The sequence below is a fragment of the Rhinolophus ferrumequinum genome, chromosome 11, assembly GCF_004115265.2.
Source record: "Rhinolophus ferrumequinum isolate MPI-CBG mRhiFer1 chromosome 11, mRhiFer1_v1.p, whole genome shotgun sequence".
NCBI lineage: Eukaryota > Metazoa > Chordata > Mammalia > Chiroptera > Rhinolophidae > Rhinolophus > Rhinolophus ferrumequinum.
In genome coordinates this window covers 41,805,686-41,825,758 of record NC_046294.1, presented here as the reverse complement: position 1 = coordinate 41,825,758, position 20,073 = coordinate 41,805,686, and the positions used below count along the sequence as shown (strand labels likewise).

General features: G+C 37.7%; 1 protein-coding gene across 1 annotated transcript in view; it reads left to right on the top strand.

Annotated features, from left to right (window-relative positions):
• The window catches only part of CTR9 (CTR9 homolog, Paf1/RNA polymerase II complex component), a 28,923-nt gene extending 8,850 nt beyond the window's left edge, over window positions 1-20,073 (top strand). The window contains exons 7-25 of the mRNA XM_033120881.1: window positions 991-1,098; window positions 5,795-5,902; window positions 6,009-6,245; window positions 6,468-6,557; window positions 6,675-6,803; window positions 6,909-7,092; window positions 7,907-7,995; window positions 8,456-8,641; window positions 8,730-8,817; window positions 8,998-9,146; window positions 10,728-10,844; window positions 10,997-11,142; window positions 12,072-12,143; window positions 12,651-12,786; window positions 12,951-13,097; window positions 13,509-13,666; window positions 14,696-14,792; window positions 15,028-15,140; window positions 18,993-20,073. Of these exons, the coding sequence (XP_032976772.1) occupies window positions 991-1,098; window positions 5,795-5,902; window positions 6,009-6,245; window positions 6,468-6,557; window positions 6,675-6,803; window positions 6,909-7,092; window positions 7,907-7,995; window positions 8,456-8,641; window positions 8,730-8,817; window positions 8,998-9,146; window positions 10,728-10,844; window positions 10,997-11,142; window positions 12,072-12,143; window positions 12,651-12,786; window positions 12,951-13,097; window positions 13,509-13,666; window positions 14,696-14,792; window positions 15,028-15,140; window positions 18,993-19,419 (2,781 nt within the window). The 3' untranslated portion in view covers window positions 19,420-20,073. The remainder of the gene's footprint in view (window positions 1-990; window positions 1,099-5,794; window positions 5,903-6,008; window positions 6,246-6,467; window positions 6,558-6,674; window positions 6,804-6,908; window positions 7,093-7,906; window positions 7,996-8,455; window positions 8,642-8,729; window positions 8,818-8,997; window positions 9,147-10,727; window positions 10,845-10,996; window positions 11,143-12,071; window positions 12,144-12,650; window positions 12,787-12,950; window positions 13,098-13,508; window positions 13,667-14,695; window positions 14,793-15,027; window positions 15,141-18,992) is intronic.

The window sequence follows — 20,073 nt, the reverse complement described above, 5'->3', positions numbered from 1 at the left end:
GGTGAGGTGGAGGAAGGGCGGCGGGGAGGGGAATAAATAAATAAATAAATGCTAAAATTCCTTTATAATACAAAAACAAGTACCTAAATGTAAACAAATAAAAATTTAAATTAAAAAATTAAAATGAAAGATTTTTCTTTTTCTCTGAAAAGTTTGGGCCTAAAACATGGTGCACATTATACACGGCAAAATATGTATATTTCTATGGTTAAATCAGTTACTGTTCATACTAATAGGATAGATACCCTCACAATTCAGGGAAAGTCTTGCCACCAAATGAACTTATTCCAAGATTACCAAAAAACTTGTTTTTTAGAGATTTTTGGATTTCGGAATCTCAGATAAGGGATTGTAGATTATATATCAGTTTGGAATGCTTTCAATTGCAAATAACAAAAAGTACACTACAGTGACTTAAGCATAGGGTTATTATTGTTTACTAAACCCGGTGGTCTTGGATTTGGCACCTCAGTATCATCAAGCCCATGTTTTATATCTTTCTGTCCTCCCTTAATACTCTTTCTTAAAGTTTGTCACCTTATAGTTGCAAAATAACTGCTACATATCCAAGCATCTCATTATGGTATCAGCCTTTTAAGGAAGGAGGAAAAGGAGAGGATAAAAGGCTTTCTCATAGAGAAGTTCTATCTTATTTTGAGAAGGAAGCTCCCCATCATGCTTCACCTTCTATACAATTGTTTTATACACAGTTGTCTTATATACAGTGAATATTGTCTAATATTCACCTTATATATAGTTTCCAATACAGATGCTTCTGTAGTTAAGTTTAAGAAAACTAAATCCTTACCATTATGACTCACTATTTGAAATGTTTTATCCCTGGTGAAGGTCAACTAAAACATGAGCTATATTTTGGTATCTGAACTTAGATTTGCATAACCTTATTTCTTTCAGACAATAAAGACAACTGAAAAAGTGCTAATTAAGTAATGTTTTCACTCAATCCAGCCGTCATTATTTTTCTTTTAGGCTGATTCCATCAAAAATGGTGTCCAACTTCTTTCCAGAGCCTATACTATTGATCCTAGCAACCCTATGGTATTGAACCACTTGGCAAATCATTTTTTCTTCAAAAAGGTAAGAGAAGTCATTTATTAAAGTTCTTTTTTTAAAAACTTTATTTTTCAATTACAGGTGAGATTCAGTATTTTATTAGTTTCAGGTGTACAGCATAGTGGTTAGACATTTATATAACTTACGAAGTGATCCCCTCTGTAAGTGTGGTACCCACCTGACCCCATACATAGTTATTACAATATTATTGACTATATTCCCTATGTTGTACTTTACTTCCCTGTGACTGTTTTGTAACTACCAATTTGTACTTCTCAGTCCTTTCACCTTTTTCACCCAACACCCCCAACTCCCCTTCCATCTAACAACCATCAATTTGTTCTCTGTGTCTATGAATCTGTTTCTGTTTTGTTTGTTCGCTTATTTTGTTTTCTAGATTCTACATGTAAGTGAAATCATATGGTATTTGTCTTTCTCTGTGTGACTTATTTCACTTAGCATAATACCCTCTAGGTCCATCCATGTTGTCGCATATGGTAAGATTTCATTCTTTTTATGGCCAAGTAATATCCCATTGTATATGTGTACCACATCTTCTTTATTCATTCCCCTATGGATGGACATCTAGGTTGCTTCCATATCTTGGCTATTGTAAATAATGCTGCAATGAACATAGGGATGCATATATCTTTTCAAATTAGTGTTTCGGATTTCTTTGGATAAATATCCAGAAGTGTGATTGCAGAGTCATAAGGTAGTTCTATTTTTAATTTTTTGAGGAACCTCCATACTGTTTCCCATAGTGGTTGCACCAGGCTAACCAGGAAGGTATAAAATTCTTTACTTTTGAATCCTGATTTTTTTTGTTTTTTAATGCTACAGTTAATACTTTATGATTTTAACTGGGAAAGCAATTTAAAGATGTCAAGAGTTTTTTTCAGATTAGTTTGTATCTGGGGCTAATCATCTGGGGGTGGGTACATTTGTCTATTCATTCATTTAACATTTATTGACCTTTTATACCGTACTCAACACCATGATAGCGATGTAGAAGTCAGTAAGACATGACTTATGCACTCAAGGAGTTCAGTCTCGTGAAAAACAGTCATGTAAACAAATGTAAATGTAAAGATAAAAGTGTCTACCCTGCTGTGGTACAGAAATGAAAGAGAAAGTGATCATGTGGTTAAAGGAGGGCTTCCAACAAGAAGGCAAAGCTCTTGAACTAGGGGAAGGGTACAAATCTATGAACTAGGGAAAAGGTGCAAATCTATGCAATAGTTTTAGTTTAGTTAAGTAAGAGCATAGCATATATGGGCCATGGTAGGTCATGCATGAGATTCAGATAGTGCCCCACTTGTGTAATATAAGGAGTTTGAACATACTAGACAACAAGGAGTCATTGAAATTTCTGCATATTGATCATGATGTAATTTTTAAAGTTGCCACTAATTCTGTAGAAACAATGGTATTTTAGGTTTCTTAAGTACCAAAGCCAAGATTTCATTGGCAAAGTTGTAGAGTAAGCATGTAAGTTTAATCTGCCATATTGAAATCAGATACTACATTGTACTAAGAACTTTAAACTACTTAAATAGCAATTTAGTCACAAATAGTTAAATAGCAAAAAGTCATAAAACTGCATCAATGCTTATTAATAATAGATGCTATGTTACTGTGATTGTTGCTATTAATATGTATTGAATGCTTACTAAATGCCAAGCACTGTTAAAAATGCATTCCATGAATTTATATGGTGTTCACCACAATCCTATGGGGTAGGTAGTATCCCCATTTTGGAAATGAATAATTGAGGCAGAGTTAATAACCTAAGATCACACAACTATTTACCATTATGCTTTATTCTCTCTGGCTATAGAAGCATATTCCTCTTTCATAATGCATTATTGAGCTTTATGCTATAACTGTTATGGTACTAAAAGGCAACTATTTAGGGAGAAGAGGGAAATGTATTTTATAAGCAAATGAAGTTACTATTTAAGATAAAACAGTTACCTACGTTAGTTTAGTTTTTACTGGGAAAAAAACAAAGGACCTATTCTTAAATATTTGAGTGTATATCTAATAATCAGTACTCACAGCTATGGGGCAGCTTCCTTGAAGTGAAGGAGAATTGTTCAGTTTTTAATCTTCAGTGCTAGTCATTCTTCCACTGCTGAAGATAAAGACTTGTTTGTATTTAACACAATCAGTATATATAGAACCTTACAGATTGCGTAAGTGAAATATGTAAATCAAGCCAGAGTGTTACTGGACATCTGATCTGTGATCAGCACTGTGCCAGGTGAGACATACATTCTTTTTTTTTTAATTTTTTTTGGGGGAAATATTGGGGAACAGTATGTTTCTCCTGGGCCTATCAGCACCAAGTCGTTGGCCTTCAATCTAGTTGTGGAGGGCTCAGCCCAGCTCCAAGTCCAGTTGCTGTTTTCAATCTTTAGTTGGAGGGGGCACAGCCCACCATCCCATGCGGGAATTGAACCAGCAGCCTTGTCGTTGAGAGCTCACGCTCTAACCAACTGAGCCATCTGGCCGCTCCAGACATACATTCTTGCATTGAATGTATGTCTTTAAGGTTTACAGAGCACATTTACATACATTTTCTCAATTTGTCATAGCAGCCTGAGGAGGTAGGCAGGCTATTTCTATTTTCACTTCTATAGATAAGAAAGTGAGGCTCAGCAAAGTTAAATAACATAACTTGCTGAAATTTACTCAGCTATATAGTCAAGTTGAAATCTGATCTTTTCTCCGCCCACCACACTACCTTGCCTCCCCTAGAGAAGAATAATTTAGTTGGGAATAAAGGGTATTATTAATTAATATCCCAGACACATCAGTAATTGAGGGGTAAAGTGGGTTTAGACATGGGAGCTATTATGACTCCTGGGGCAGTTAACACAGACCTCTCGAAAAAGTTGAGAACTGAGCTTGGTCTTTTGATTAGAAAGAAAAGCAGCCAGAATGCAGAGTGGATTAAGGACAAAAATTGGGGGGAAAACTAACAAATTTCAGTTGTGCTAAAGAAGATATGAATGAGGATTTTAAAATAGAATCTAATCTTTAATGCATATGTTAAATTTCAAATAGAACTATTTTATTCCCTGACAGTGCGTCATGAGTCATAGAGTAATAAAATAAGAAAATTAAAGTACGTTCCATAGCAAAACAAACCTAACATTTAACCCTTACCCTTATCGCAGTTGAACAATATGTAAATTTAGCTAAAAGACTATAACAAAGTGTGGAGTTTGAATCACTTGGTTCACATTCAGGTGTCACCGTTATATAGTTATGTGGCTATGGTGAGATAAATTAATTTCTCTGGAGTTTAATTTCCTCATAAAACAGTAATAATACCTACTTTATAGAATTTGAGGGGTTGTAGTTAGAATTAAATGTAATATATACATTAAATATTTATCTAATGGGAAACACTCAGTTCCTGTTAAACACTGCAATCACATTATTATTTTTAATATCTAATAATTTAATATTTAATATCTAAAATAAAAACGTCAGAACTGGGGGCCGGCCCGGTGGCTCAGGCGGTTGGAGCTCCATGCTCCTGACTTCGAAGGCTGCCGGTTCGATTCCCACATGGGCCAGTGGGCTCTCAACCACAAGGTTGCCAGTTCAATTCCTCGAGTCCCGCAAGGGATGGGGGGCAGCGCCCCCTGCAACTAAGATTGAACATGGCACCTTGAGGTGAGCTGCCACTGAACTCCCGGATGGCTCGGTTAGAGCGTGTCCTCTCAACCACAAGGTTGCTGGTTCGACTCCCACAAGGGATGGTGGGCTGCGCCCCCCCTGCAACTATAAGCAACTGGACTGGGAGCTGAGCTGCGCCCTCCACGGCTAGGATTGAAAGGACAACAACTTGACTTGGAAAGAAGCCCTGGAGGTGCATGCTGTTCCCCAGTCGAGTCTTGTTCCCCTTCCCCAATAAAATCTTAAAAAAAAAAAAAAAAAAAAAAGTCCGAACTGACTGGCCACTGACCAAAGAACAAAGAAAGCCATACTTAATGAATAAAACACATTCCTATTAAAATCAGAAAATTGTTTCCCACTCCTGATGTATAAACTGATTTGGAGACTCTAAGGAGATTATCTAAGGATAATCCAAATGAAAGTCAGATCTAATGGGAAGTGCATGGACCCATGCATTCAAATAGAGCTGAATTCAAATCCAGCTCTGGCACGTGGCTATTCTCATGTAATACAGCATTTCCTTGGAGTCAAAAAAACAAACTGCAGATTCTAGCTTTTCCACCTTAGACAACACACTTTATTTCTTTAAGCCTCTACTTCCCCATCAATAAAATGGTAATAATGACACTGCAGGGTTTTGATTAAACTTGGAACTAACACAAATAGCACACCTAGCATATAGTGTTTAGCATATAGTAGTTCTCAATAAATTGTAAGTGCTTCCATTATTATTCGTAAGGGACTTAACCTCTCATCACAGGTTTTCTCATCACAGAAATAGGGTTGATACCACAAAGGATAGTTGTAGGGATTAAATGAAGTAATAGATGTAAGGGGCAAATGTTAAGTACTAGGTAAATGTTGCTTCCCGTCTCCCCTCAATTTATCAGCAGGAGTAACGAGAAAAATGATGAGTATTTCTGGATACAGTACTATTATTTTTAATTCAGTTAACATTTTAAAAGAAGCCTTATGGTTGAGACTGTTAAGATTTTACTCAGTTGATTTCCAAATCTTCATTGTGCAGGATTACAGTAAAGTCCAACACTTGGCTCTTCACGCATTCCATAATACAGAAGTGGAGGCCATGCAAGCAGAAAGTTGCTACCAGCTGGCTAGATCATTCCATGTCCAGGTAAGATCGTTTTATACCTCTCTAAATAGCTAATCCTTTTTGTTTTATAGTTTTCTTTGAAAAACTTTGTACATATTGTTGGTCTTGTTTTATTTTCATTTTTTAGGAAGATTATGACCAAGCTTTCCAGTACTATTATCAAGCCACACAGTTTGCCTCATCCTCTTTTGTGCTGCCATTTTTTGGTTTGGGACAAATGTATATTTATCGAGGTGACAAAGAAAATGCATCTCAGTGCTTTGAGAAAGTTTTGAAAGCTTATCCTAATAATTACGAAACTATGAAAATCCTTGGCTCTCTATATGCTGCCTCAGAAGATCAAGAAAAACGAGATATTGCCAAGGTACGTTTTTTAAAAATCTTAGCTATTTTTTATTATTTATCCCTGGATTCTTATTCCTCATTTCTCGTTATTGCTAGTCAAGATATGATGGAAGCAGTTTTGTTAGCTGAGCTAACTAGTTGAATAGCACTTGACTTACTATACAGTGTAGAGTAGCCATCGCTTTTTCCTTTGACAGCCTGTGGTTGAATGCTTTAGCTTTATGATCTCTTTTTTCACCAGGGCCATTTGAAGAAGGTCACAGAACAGTATCCTGATGACGTTGAAGCTTGGATTGAATTGGCCCAAATCTTAGAACAGACTGATATACAGGTATTTTAGCAATGTTTTTCATCTCCTGTCTAATGTGTGTTTTGTAAGCCTGGTGTGTAGTATGTGTCTCTCTCTTATTTTCATTTACACCTTATTCTGTTCACCTTGAAAATACAGGGTGCCCTTTCAGCCTATGGAACAGCAACACGGATCCTTCAGGAGAAAGTGCAGGCTGATGTCCCCCCAGAGATTCTGAATAATGTGGGTGCCCTCCATTTTAGACTTGGAAATCTAGGGGAGGCAAAGGTAGGAAAAGAGAAATAGTCCCATCATTTATACTGTCAAATTGAATGCACACTTTTTAAGATGTATCAACTAAATTTTTTAACAATGTCATTTTCTTGCTCATAGAAATATTTTTTGGCATCATTGGATCGTGCAAAGGCGGAAGCTGAGCATGATGAACATTATTATAATGCCATTTCTGTCACAACGTCGTACAATTTAGCCAGGCTGTATGAGGCAATGTGTGAATTCCATGAAGCAGAAAAACTATATAAAAACATCTTACGGGAACATCCTAATTATGTTGACTGTAAGAATTTTAAACTTTTTAAAATGTATTAAAATTCCCACAACAGCAGCAAAAATCTAGCCTAAAAAAATAAAATCTTTCTTAGAACCAATAGTAAACAATTTTAAAGGTTATAATGTCCACTGTTCTTCAAGGCAAATTTGTAGCCTTAAAAAAGAAAATGCAGCTTCATTTAAATTTATGCTAGAAACTAAACAAAAAGTCAGTTGGATCATGTTTCATAGATGAGGCTGTCTTCAGTGGGTCAGCTACTTTTATTAGACTTTTAACAACAACTTAGCATATTTGGTGATGGATTTACCTTTATGATAGTCCTGCTCTGATTTCATATGAACATTTTTGCAATGTTTATAAAAGTGAGAAAGAACAGTGTCTTCCCTTAAGTGGAAGAGCCTCAGGTTTTCTAACTAGTACTCCTTAGTAGTCCAGGCTTTTACAATTTTTCTATATGACAAGAAGCTTTTTAAGAAAAAGTAAGTTGATAGTGCAATGCGTCAGAGAGAAATTGGAAACAACAGCTCTAAGCTTTTTAAATAACAGCTTGAGATAAAGACGTGGACCATGGTGCTAGCATTGGGAAGGGAATGGAAGAGATAAATCTGTGATGTCAAACAGTAAACCTGAAGGTGACAGAGTTGCTTTAACTTGTTAGATTATTAATTAGTTATATTGATGCTTGACATTTTTTCACCTGTGGAACTTTTCTGTTCATTGTATGAGTGTATTAACAAAAAATGATTATTTCAAAAGTGTGACTTTAAAATTATCCTTTATAGCTAATATTTTAAGCAAAAACTTTTAAATGTATTTTCAGGTTATTTGCGACTAGGAGCCATGGCTAGAGATAAAGGAAACTTTTATGAGGCTTCAGACTGGTTTAAGGAAGCTCTGCAGATTAATCAGGTTGGTAATATAAACTCTGAGGTTTGAAAAATAATTATTTCATCTTCTCCCCCTAGTAAGTCAGTTTTTCCTTTTAATGACTATCATGTTTCTAATATCTTAGCATCTCCCTGATTTTTCATTTACATGCTCAAGATAGTAAAGAGTATAGGATTCATCTAAACTTTTTGATTGTGACCCACAGTAAGAAATAGATTTCACATCATAGCCTAGTATACACATGTGTGTATATAAAAGAAACAAATGAAAGTTTTGCAAATCATTCTGTTGCTCTTCTTATGCTGATAACTATACACTAAATTGATTTTACAACTCGCTAATCCATCTCAAATCTCAGTTTGAAAAACACTGTTGTAAATATAGCTTGTAAACCTCTTCAGTAATCAGCTATTGTGGAAAGATGATTGATCTCTCTGAATCTAAATTCCAGTGTTTGCTTCTTTTTATATGTGTGTTTCAGGACCACCCAGATGCTTGGTCTTTGATCGGGAATCTTCATTTGGCAAAACAAGAATGGGGTCCGGGCCAGAAGAAATTTGAGAGGATATTAAAACAACCATCTACACAGAGTGACACTTATTCTATGCTGGCCCTTGGCAACGTCTGGCTCCAAACTTTGCATCAGCCCACGCGAGATAGAGAAAAGGTAATCTCTGTTTGTGTCTTTAAAACAAAACTGATAAATGTTTCATTTCTTGTTTGAATTTTTTTATAATGTTTGTTTCTTTTTGTAGGAAAAGCGTCATCAAGATCGTGCTCTGGCCATCTATAAGCAAGTACTCAGAAATGATGCAAAGAATCTATATGCTGCTAATGGCATAGGTGATTATATGATTTGGATATCCATAATGATTTGTGAAATGAATGCTTTTGGAGGAATGTTTGTAGGTCAGAATGTTTCTCTGAATGTAATGAAGGTAGTTGTTCAAAAATAGGACTTTAACTTGTTTTTCTGGCTACAATTAGAAAAATTCTTAACTGTGGACTTTTTTCTAACTTTAGGAGCTGTTTTAGCCCACAAAGGATATTTCCGTGAAGCTCGTGATGTATTTGCCCAAGTAAGAGAAGCAACAGCAGATATCAGTGATGTGTGGTTGAACCTAGCACACATCTATGTGGAACAGAAGCAATATATCAGTGCTGTTCAGATGGTAACGTCTTTTAATACATTTTTATATCGTGTTCATTGTTGAGCAGATGTTTTCTTAACCATTCTGGCCTTGTCGTCACGCTGTATGCTATCTCTTGTGATACTGTATCTATTCAGAGGTTTGTAATGATATAATGTTAAGGCCAGTCTTTGGTGTCCAGAGAGAGCTATGAGTTCTGGTTCCATCACTAATTGTATGTCTTGGGCAAAGGACATCCTCTCTGAGCCACTTTCCCTACCTACAAAATGGGGATAATTGTACCTTAATCTCATAGAATTTTGTGAGGATCTGGTATGAAAAGTACTTGGTGCCATACTTGGCACTAACATGTCTAGCATATCAGTAAGTACCCAGAAGATAGGTAGGAATTAATATCTGTTTGCTTGTTTTACAAATGTTTTAGATGGTAGAACTGAGTTTCAGAAAGGTTAAATGACATTTTTAAAAGAAAAAACTCCATAGAGATGTTTTCATGATTATAGAACTTTGTTATGCGTTTCATATTTGTTGAGTGCTAGAACTTGAAATAAAAGAGTCATACTACTCTTACTAAAAAGTTAAAAGGCTCTTGGGCTCTATGGGAAGTATTACGGTCAGAAAAAACAAGCTTCCTTCTAAAGGTAGTAAGAGAAGTCCAGGCTCTGGGAAGTAGTTAACCTTTTTTTCTAAGAAGGGTGAGTATTGTTACTATATTCAGAAAATTGGAAAGGCACTGGTCACAAGGACTTATAAAACCCAGGTTACATATATAGTCTCAGATGTGTTTTTGGAGTTGGGCCTTCCTGATCTGCAGAATGATAATGTTGCCTTTTAAAATGCAAATTAATTACACGGGCTATTCAGGGAAAAACTGTCTAATAGTCTTCCGTAACAAGGTATGTTCCATGGTTAACAAGTGACAAGTTCATGGCAAAATTAACACTGGTATTGCTATAGTATTGATTTTACCAAAAAGTCAACAGCTAGAAGTGTGAGATGTCTCATGCTTATTGCCAGTAGGTTCCATTAATCCTAAAGGTGGTAGAGAGTAGAACCCAAAGGAGCTAGGTGCATGACTTCTAATAAGTTATCAATAAGCTAATTCTAGATACTGCTAAAGATATGAAAAAGTCCTTATCATTTCAGTGTTGGTCCAAATTTCAAATGGAAAAACTATTTCAAGTATCTAGTTTGTCTTATGATCAGTTTTTTATGTTGTGAAAATGTATCCTGGGGGGCGGCCAGTTAGCTCAGTTGGTTACAGCGCGATGCTTGTAACACCTGGGTTTCCGGTTCGATCCCTCCATGGGCCAGTGTGAGCTGCACCCTCCACAACTAGATTGAAACAACTACTTTACTTGGAGCTGATGGGTCTTGGTAAAACACTTAAAATAAATAAAAGTTAAAAAAAAAATGTATCCTGCTGAATGTCAGGGATCATTCTCAGATCCTTTGAAATTAGCTATTCGAAGGATAAAATATCTTTTCATATAGCTTGAAAATCGCTTGAAATTTTATTACAGAATGACAGTAATAATTGAATGATCAATACAGAATGATCATTTAATACTTCTTGTGTTTTAACATTTTCTTTTATTGTAGTATGAAAACTGCCTCAGAAAGTTCTATAAGCACCAGAACACTGAAGTTGTGCTCTATTTGGCCCGGGCCCTCTTCAAGTGTGGCAAGTTGCAGGAATGCAAACAGACTTTGCTGAAGGTAAAAAGAACTCATTATTATTCTCATTCAATTCTATGCTCCAGTATATATTTTTCTGTTTTATGCATGTTCACATACCTGATACTATTTGACTGAAATTCTTCTCATGTCATTAGATTATATAAAATATTTGCTCTGTTTTTTATTTATAGGCTAGACATGTGGCACCCAGTGATACAGTTCTTATGTTTAATGTAGCCTTGGTCCTGCAGAGATTAGCTACCTCTGTCCTGAAAGATGAAAAGAGTAATCTGAAGGAAGTACTTAATGCTGTGAAAGAACTGGAACTTGCACATAGGTAAAGATTTTGTAGAAACAACCTTTGAAACATTTTATTTCTTTAGATCTATGTGTCTCAAAAGGTGTTAAAAATCATTTCCTTCCAGGATCTATTAGAAAAAGGGAATCTCAAAAGAGAACCTATTCAAATCATTCCAGCAATTTTTAAGCCAAAGCCAACAGCTGCCACCAGGTGGCATCAAACCTGCCATTTTTGGATCGTGTAGCCAGACCCTAGAACTGGCTGGCTAGCTTTGCAAGCTTGCCTTAGAGTCTTCATTAACTTAATAATATGATCCAGCATTTAACCCACTTGAAACTTTTAGATTCTAATTATGTTGGTTTTATTTTTTATAGCAGAGTATCTTTTTATGGGATATTAATTTTCATTAAGCTAAGATTAAGGTTTTTTCTCTTAAATAATGACTAGATTTTTTTCAGCTCAGTTCAAAATTTATGTGACTTTACAGTGTGGTAAAATTAAAACCAGGCATCTCTTCAGGTTATGCCTAACCTTATTTGCATTCTTATTTGAGCATTTCTTGCCTTGCTTGGTAGAGTATAAGTGTTTCGTGGCCTACGCCTCCTAACCTCCATGTCGACATACTTAGTAAATTTACTGTTTAGTAGATATTCATTGCTTGAACTGATTTTTGGTTATTTGTTAATTTACTGATAACATTAAAATGTAACTTGGCTTTTCTTAATGAACTTGTTTTTTATTAAACAGATTGAGTGGCATATTGATGAGAGTCTTTTTTTAAGTGAGTTGCATATATAATTTTCCTATTGAGATGATAGCCCTTCATGTATTAAATACGTGCATGTAAGTCAGTCAATATATAAGCCTTTTCTCAGATAATTTTTGTACAACAGATTAAAAATCTAAAGGACCTATTTCATTAGAATTTTTTTAAGTAAAGTATTTTATTTTCTCATTCTATTTAGATACTTCAGTTACTTGAGTAAAGTGGGAGATAAAATGAGGTTCGATTTGGCCCTCGCTGCTACAGAAGCCAGGTAATTACTATTTATGGCAGGTGACTTTGGATGAGGCAGTGATCCTGATGTGGGCTGGGAGAGTAACAACAGTGAACAGGTTCCTGGCCGTTTAGGGGTCAGTCTTTCACACTCATGGATTCTCCAACCTGGACCAAGGCTTTTTCCTAAAGGTCCTTTCAGGGAATATGGCAGAATTTATTTAGTACTTAAGTTGTGTGGGAAAATACATCAGCTATGTCACCAGAATGAAGGTATGATTCCTGATTCTTTGAGTCACATGTGAAGATAATGTTGGAAACCTTTTTAGCTGTGCTTTGGGCGAATGTTTATAATTTGGAAACCTAACATAGTTGACAGTATTGGCTTATGAGAAAGGAAGTTAATTTTGCTAATTAAGACTTCCAGTAGATACAGCTAATGATCCTACTTCCAACTTTTTAATTTGTCTGAAAACAGATGCTGTGAGTTTTTGAACAAAAAGTACACTAGATACATTCATGTTTCTCTAAATCTGAAATGTTCTAGGCAGTGCTCTGACTTACTGAGCCAGGCCCAGTACCATGTGGCCCGGGCACGCAAACAGGACGAAGAAGAGAGGGAGTTGCGCGCCAAACAAGAACAAGAAAAAGAGCTGTTAAGGCAGAAACTGCTCAAAGAACAGGTATTGTGTTTTCACCTATACTATAATTAAAGACTTATGTACATACATATACTTTATATGGTAAAGCAAAAAAAAAGTGATGGTAATCATGATTTATTTCATCATAAGAACATTTTGATGAGGTTTTTTGTTTTTGTTTTTTTCCTGCCCTTTTTTTCTCATAGGAAGAAAAACGTCTCAGAGAAAAAGAAGAGCAAAAGAAACTTTTGGAACAGCGGGCCCAGTATGTAGAGAAGACCAAAAATATTCTTATGTTTACTGGAGAGACTGAAGCAATAAAAGAAAAGAAAAGAGGTGGTGGTGGTGGACGGGTAAGATGTGACTTCGGCTAACACTGATGGCACCGATCCCTGTCTTGTGACTTTCAGAAATGAAGAAAATCGATTATATTCATTCCATACTTAGTCCTTAGCTAAGAGACAGTCCTCCAAGATGGAGTGCTTTAATTGGCATCCAGTATTTAGAAATACATTCTGTTAGCTCAATACAAATTTTACCTTGTAGTGACCTAAGTAGTTGATGAGTTTTGCCATTTGAGACATTGATCCCAATTAGAAGTCTTTAAAATGTGGGTCCTACCAAGCACCTCTTCTATGTGACTTAGTAAAAGATCCCTCATTTGTCAAATGACTGATAAGATAGGCCCTCTTTCTACACCTTAGAATTCTAGCCACATTCCATCAGCCAGGAAAGAACTGATTGTACTCTTGTTTGGATTCCAGCGTTCTAAGAAGGGAGGAGAGTTCGATGAATTTGTCAATGATGACTCCGATGAAGAGCTGCCAATATCCAAAAAGAAGAAGAGAAGAAAGGGTAGTGGTAGTGAACAAGAAGGTGAAGAAGAGGAGGGTGGTGAGAGAAAGAAGAAAAAGAGGAGAAGGTATCATTAATGTGTTTTAAATAACCTTATAAAGCTGATAGAAGATCTTTCACCTTCTGAATCTTTCTTATGTTTACAATTTGCAAATACCTGGAAATCACTAGATCTTCCCAGACAGTAAAGCCTTTTGATATCCCACTTCTTACTTTAATACTAAGATAGACCCCACTACAAAATCCCTTGGGTACTTGGAATCACCACACACGTTCTCAGCTTTCCTTCTGAGAGCTATAAGTTAGTCATAATTAATTGCCTTTCTTATGTCTTTAAAATTGTAATATTTATTGGAAGATGTATGCAAATAAGAATGAGAGAACCCGTGTGTCCACACTACCTATCTTAAAATAAGTCACCGAGCCTCAGCTCCTCTCTGTAAAATGGTAATAGCGATACCCACTTCATGGTTTTCCTGGAAGTTTAAAATGTAAATTAATGTGAAAGAAGGGCCTTTTAATTCTTCCAGTGCCATCTGCTGATAAAATAAGTGGTTCCCTGCCCATCTCTCAAGTGGAGGTGCCCCTAAGCTGTTCTGTTCCTCTCTCATGGTGCTTCCCTGTCCAGGATCCCACAGCTGGCTATCTTACCTAGGTCTGTTCTTCCCAACCCTTAGCTGACTATACTTGGGAAAGAATCGGATGCATTCATTCAGACACCGACCTGTGGAATTGAAGCTGTGGCGGGATATTAGCAGGCCTGGAATGAGTAATTGGGAAGAAAGAGAAGGGGAAAGATGTTGAGGTCTGGAACCTGGGTCTTTTCTCACATCTTTTCTTTTATCACTCCACCAAATGCAAGATTCAAACTTATTTTAGATTAATAAGAGGGCTCACCAGTGACTAAATGAGTCCACAGACATTGCATAATACATGGTTTTTGCAGACTCCTGGGCCTTGTGTACAGGAAGAATAAGTTACGGCCTCTGCCCTTGAGGACTGTACTGTATGATTGAGGATAGCACCCATAGAGAAGGGTATTCAGAATGAATAATAATTTGATGGCTAACTTTTTCTTGGTGTTCACTACCTTAAGACCTCCAAAGGGAGAAGAAGGATCTGATGATGATGAAACAGAAAATGGCCCCAAACCAAAAAAGCGCCGTCCACCAAAAGCAGAGAAAAAGAAGGCTGTAAGTTTTATAATATTGTGGTTTTCTGTCCCCCTCTGTACAATCTCTTATGTAGGCATAAAAGATTGCAGTACGCTAGAATATATTCTTTCCTTGCAGTTTCTTCAAGCACAAATACTTGTTTTTGAAGTTCATTGGTTATGGTTTGATGGTGTCATTATAGTGCAAACCCAATTTAACAAGATGTCCTAAGGTGAGAGTCTTGACTTACCTATTATATTTGATCTTTTTTCAGCCCAAGCCAGAACGTCTGCCTCCTTCAATGAAGGGAAAAATAAAATCCAAAGCCATAATATCATCAAGTGATGATTCTTCAGATGAGGATAAACTTAAGATTGCTGATGAAGGGTAGGAAATTTTCCCTTGGTATATACTTTCAATTAAAGATAACCAAGCTCTTCCAGGGACGGTGTCTGCAGGCATTCAGAATGCTCCAGCATGTGACATACCATTAGAAGCTGTCCTAGAATATAGCCTCTAACAAAACTAGGCTGCCCCAAGCCCCTGGTAATAGAAGTATTTAACTTTATACCAAAAAGTTTAGGAAAGCACCAAAATCTACATGTGGTGTGTACCCAGGCCGACCCTGCAGAATTCATGCTGTGAGACCCGAAGTTCTAATGGAGTTGTCTAAAATGAAAAAATCATGTCATTAGGGCCTGTGGTGGATCCACGTGTGCTAAATTGTGTCTGACAGGAACAAGCGTGCTTTCCTTATTGAAGTGCAGAAAGTCTTTGTGAAAGTGTAGAAGTCTAAAATGAAAAAATCATGTCATTAGGGCCTGTGGTGGATCCATGTGTGCTAAATTGTGTCTGACAGGAGCAAGCGTGCTTTCCTTATTGACATGCAGAAAGTCTTTGTGAAAGTGTAGAAGGCGCAAGCAGAGTCAGAAAGTTAAAAAAAAAAAAAATGAAGCTTGTTTGAGTAATAGCAACAATTTAAAGGCTAAAATGAAAGAGAATGGTCACTGCTAAAATGTTCTCTCTGCAACTTCTTAGAATGTTATAGTTGGAAAAGACTTTCACACCCATCTTATTCTAACCCCATAATTTTATCCTACCGTGTTTCCCCGAAAATAAGACCTAACTGGAAAATAAGCCCTAGCATGATTTTTCAGGATGACATCTGCTGAACATAAGCCCTAATGCATCTTTTCGAGCAAAAAGTAATATAAGACCCGGTCTTATTTTCGAAACATGGTACTACGTGTTTGTCCATCAAAGAAGAAAACCTATTTTGAAATTTCCTGCATGACATTCTCCTAAATATATCATTTTGTACACTACCATTAATGCTACAGTATTATGAGCAACCTGATCCTGGTCACGTGGAGATAGGGACTTGCTTGACCATTTCCTCCCATGTCAAGCAATGGTGACTCAGCTCTGCCTGCTTTGTGGAGGGCTTATCCTTTACTGCTTGTCCAGTACTCTCCTTTAGCTCAAGGCTAAAGGAGAAGTAATAGATTCGATTCTATTTGTCCTAAACTTGTCCCTCAAGGTTGAGGTGCCCCCCCATTTGGACTCGTAGACTAGGATTCTGAATGCTGTACTACACCATGTTCTTCTGATGACCATCATTTATTCATTCATTCAACAGACATTTGAACATCCGTTGTATGAGATAGCCTGCTATGTGCTAGGGTTACAGAAGGAAAAGACATAGACCCTGCCCCCAAAGAATTTATGCCTTAGAGGCAGTGGAAAATCACAGATAGACCAAAAACCACACTACAGTGAGATAAGTGTTAGCACTTAGGTTTTGCATTTATTGTTCTCTACGGACCATACCTGATCTGGAGTTGGGCTGGTAGGAGGAGCTGTAAGAGACGTTTTCTGTAAAAGAGGCTGTTTGAGTCTTAAAAGAATAAGTAGTTCTGGTTGGTTAGAGGTGAGAGGTTAGCACGTTGAGGGGCAAAGGGTACTGGTGGGGGGCTAGCCTTGTAAGGTAGAGATCTGTAGGGAACCAAATCTATAGAGAAATGTAGCGATTTGCAGTTCCCCTTTTTTCTGAAGACACTGGCTGACACAAATTTGGGTTGCATTTTCCGAAAGTGCTGTTTTGCCCTTGCCACAGTGTTGCCTTGGTCCATTGGTTAGGGCAGGTGTGATCAGAGCAATGAAATGTGTGGTTTTAGAGTGAGCGCTGTTAAAATGTGGCTAGAAGGGTCCAGTGGGAGAGGCTGAGCTGCTGCTAAAGCTACATCTGAGGTCAAGGCTAGGATGATTTGAGCCACTTGCATCAGTTAAACTGCCTTGACCATTGTGAAGTGCTTGCTTATTTGGCCAGATGGAATGAAGTGAGTTGGATCCCAAGGGGCCCACTGGCCTTTAGTACAAGGTGTGATTGAAAAATACAGTGAATGTTTAAATAAAACATTTGTTACAATAAGAGAGACATTGCCATTAATTCTGGAACCTCAAAGAACTCCCCCTGGCTTCAAACACACTTATCCCATCGTTCTTGCCACTTTCTGAAGCAGTTCTGGAAGTCCTCTTTCATGACTGTCTTTATTTCATCCTCCATGACAACTCTCTGTGTCACACATTGCTTTTGGTATGGCAAGTTCTGTCAAATAAACATTATGGTGTGTCCTCATCCATCTTATTCACCGGATCTGACACCGTGTGACTTCCGACTCTTCCCCAAAGTCAAAATGACCATGAAAGGAAAATGTTTTGAATCGATTCAGCACATTGAGGCAGCCTTGACAGCGCAATTAAAGACACTCACTAAAGAGGACTTCCAGAACTGCTTCAGAAAGTGGCAAGAGGGGCTGGCCCGATGGCTCAGGCGGTTAGAGCTCCATGCTCCTAACTCCGAAGGCTGCCGGTTCGATTCCCACATGGGCCAGTGGGCTCTCAACCACAAGGTTGTCGGTTTCGACTCCCGCAAGGGATGGTGGGCTGTGCCCCCTGCGACTAGCAACGGCACCTGGAGCTGAGCTGCGTCCGACACAACTAAGACTGAAAGGACAACTTGAAGCTGAACGGCACCCTCCACAACTAAGATTGAAAGGACAACAACGTGACTTGGAAAAAAGTCCTGGAAGTACACACTGTTCCCCAATAAAGTCCTGTTCCCCTTCCCAAAAAAAAAAAAAAGAAAAGAAAGAAAGTGGCAAGAATGATGGGATAAGTGTGTCAAAGTGAGGGGGAGTATTTGAGGGGGATTAATGGCAATGTGTCTTTTACTGTAACATATAAACATTCGCTATTTTATCACACCTCATATATATACAGAATGAATATATAGTATCCTCTTCTTATTCACTTCATATTCTCAGTGATCTGAATCACATACTACGTGTGGAGGTTTCTGAGGAGAGTAATATATTCACTTCCATCACCCTTCTTCGACTGAGCCCTGTAGTATTCAATATTCCTTTCTTGGAATATCTGCTATGGAAACCAAAACTGAGGAATATGCCAGAGGAGAAGTATGTACTTTCCAAAGCTCTGGGGAGTGAGTAGCTATCACAGTGGTTAAAGGAATATTCTTTCCTCCAGAGTCTCCAGGAAGCCAAGATCCGCTAGGTACCACCACCATTCCAAATATGAGCACAAGTCCCCTTCCCTTTAACCTAACAACTGTTAAGTAGAGGGGGGACTCAGAGAAAAAGTAAACAAGCGGCAGAATTCTGAGCCCAAGCTTCCTATCTCAAGTCCGGTCATGGTGGAGGACACTCGTGCAGGAGCAATTCCTGGGCTAGAAATGGTGACTTGGCTTTTCATACTGCTAGCAGAGGTGGTGACAGGGCAGGGAGGTGTCCTCCTCATCCTGCCGTGAGGGGTTAATTAGTCCGAGGCTACAGCCAAGTGATGTCCTGGGTTTTACCTTTGCTATGCATTTGTTGATAAAAGTAAACAAAAACACCCCTTGTTTATATTTTATGTATGAAATTGAGAAGCGCTTCATTCTGATGAAAGATGTCTAATAAAACCTAGTGAGATTCATTCTTGTTTATATCATCTTATAGCTAAAATGCCTTCTTTTCTTTTTAATCCTCTCTTTATTATATATATCACATTTATAAAAAAGTAGACAAAACAAGTATCACATAATGAACATCTGTGTAAACACTGTTCAGGTCAAGAACTAGAACATTAAATGCCCTTATTTTTTGAAAGCACATTCTCTACTTGTCAGGTTCTCCATAGGCCATCCTGGTGTCTAACCCATGTTTGTCTTTTTGCCAGACATCCCCGGAACAGCAACAGCAACAGCGACTCAGACGAGGGTGAACAGCGGAAGAAACATGCCTCTTCAGAGAGCGATTCAGATGAGAACCAGAACAAGTCTGGCAGCGAGGCTGGCAGTCCCCGGAGGCCCCGAAGACCTCGGTCAGATGAGGATTCAGACAGTGACCAGCCCTCCAGAAAGAGAAGGCCTTCGGGTTCCGAACAATCTGATAATGAATCTCTGCAGTCTGGGAGAAGCCGCTCGGGAGGTTCTGAGATTGACTCTCGCCCGGCTTCTCCAAGCGCCGAGTCAGATAGAGATTCGGAGAGGGGATCCGATAATGAGGTTTTCGGCCGAGGCTCTGGAAATGAATCAGAACCAGAAGCCTCCAACAATGAGGCCTCGGACCGGGGCTCAGAACATGGGTCAGATGATAGCGACTAGGTTTTATTTCATAAATAAGCTTCGTCTCTGGTGAAGACGTTTTTAATATATGAAAGCTGTGATAAAAATGTTTCAGATGTTTAGTCAAACAATTGTGAAATTTTTCCTAAGGCAATTTTTTTTTCTATCCATTTGTATATATTACTAAACCCCAAGAGACATTTCCTGTGCTAGAGTCCAATATTTGAGTCTCTTGTGCAAATGAAGAATGTGACTATTCTTCATTATGGTACAGTTCCACCTATCATATGTGAAAACTGCAGTAAAAATAAACCCAGACGCTAAATCATTCCTACAAAGGTTTGACTGAAACTGGCAGATGTTTCATCTTCTTTGTGTGTTAAGCAGCATATCATTTTGGTTTTTATTGCAATCTTTTACCAAGTGGTGCAAGAAACTTGGCATTAATGTCTTTGTTCCATTTTAAGCTTAGATTGAGAATATTTTTATTTTCTGGAGAAAGAAGTATCTACTGTATAATTGCACCAAAGTACAAATGAAAGGAAAGGTTTCTTCAGTAGTGTAATACTGCATCTATGTAGATAAAATCACAAATATATAATTTGTTAGGTTGAATAAGATGTGGAAATATGCTTTTTTGTTAGTAGAATGCAAAGACCTACCTAAGCCACATAATAAAATTCTTTTACCAAC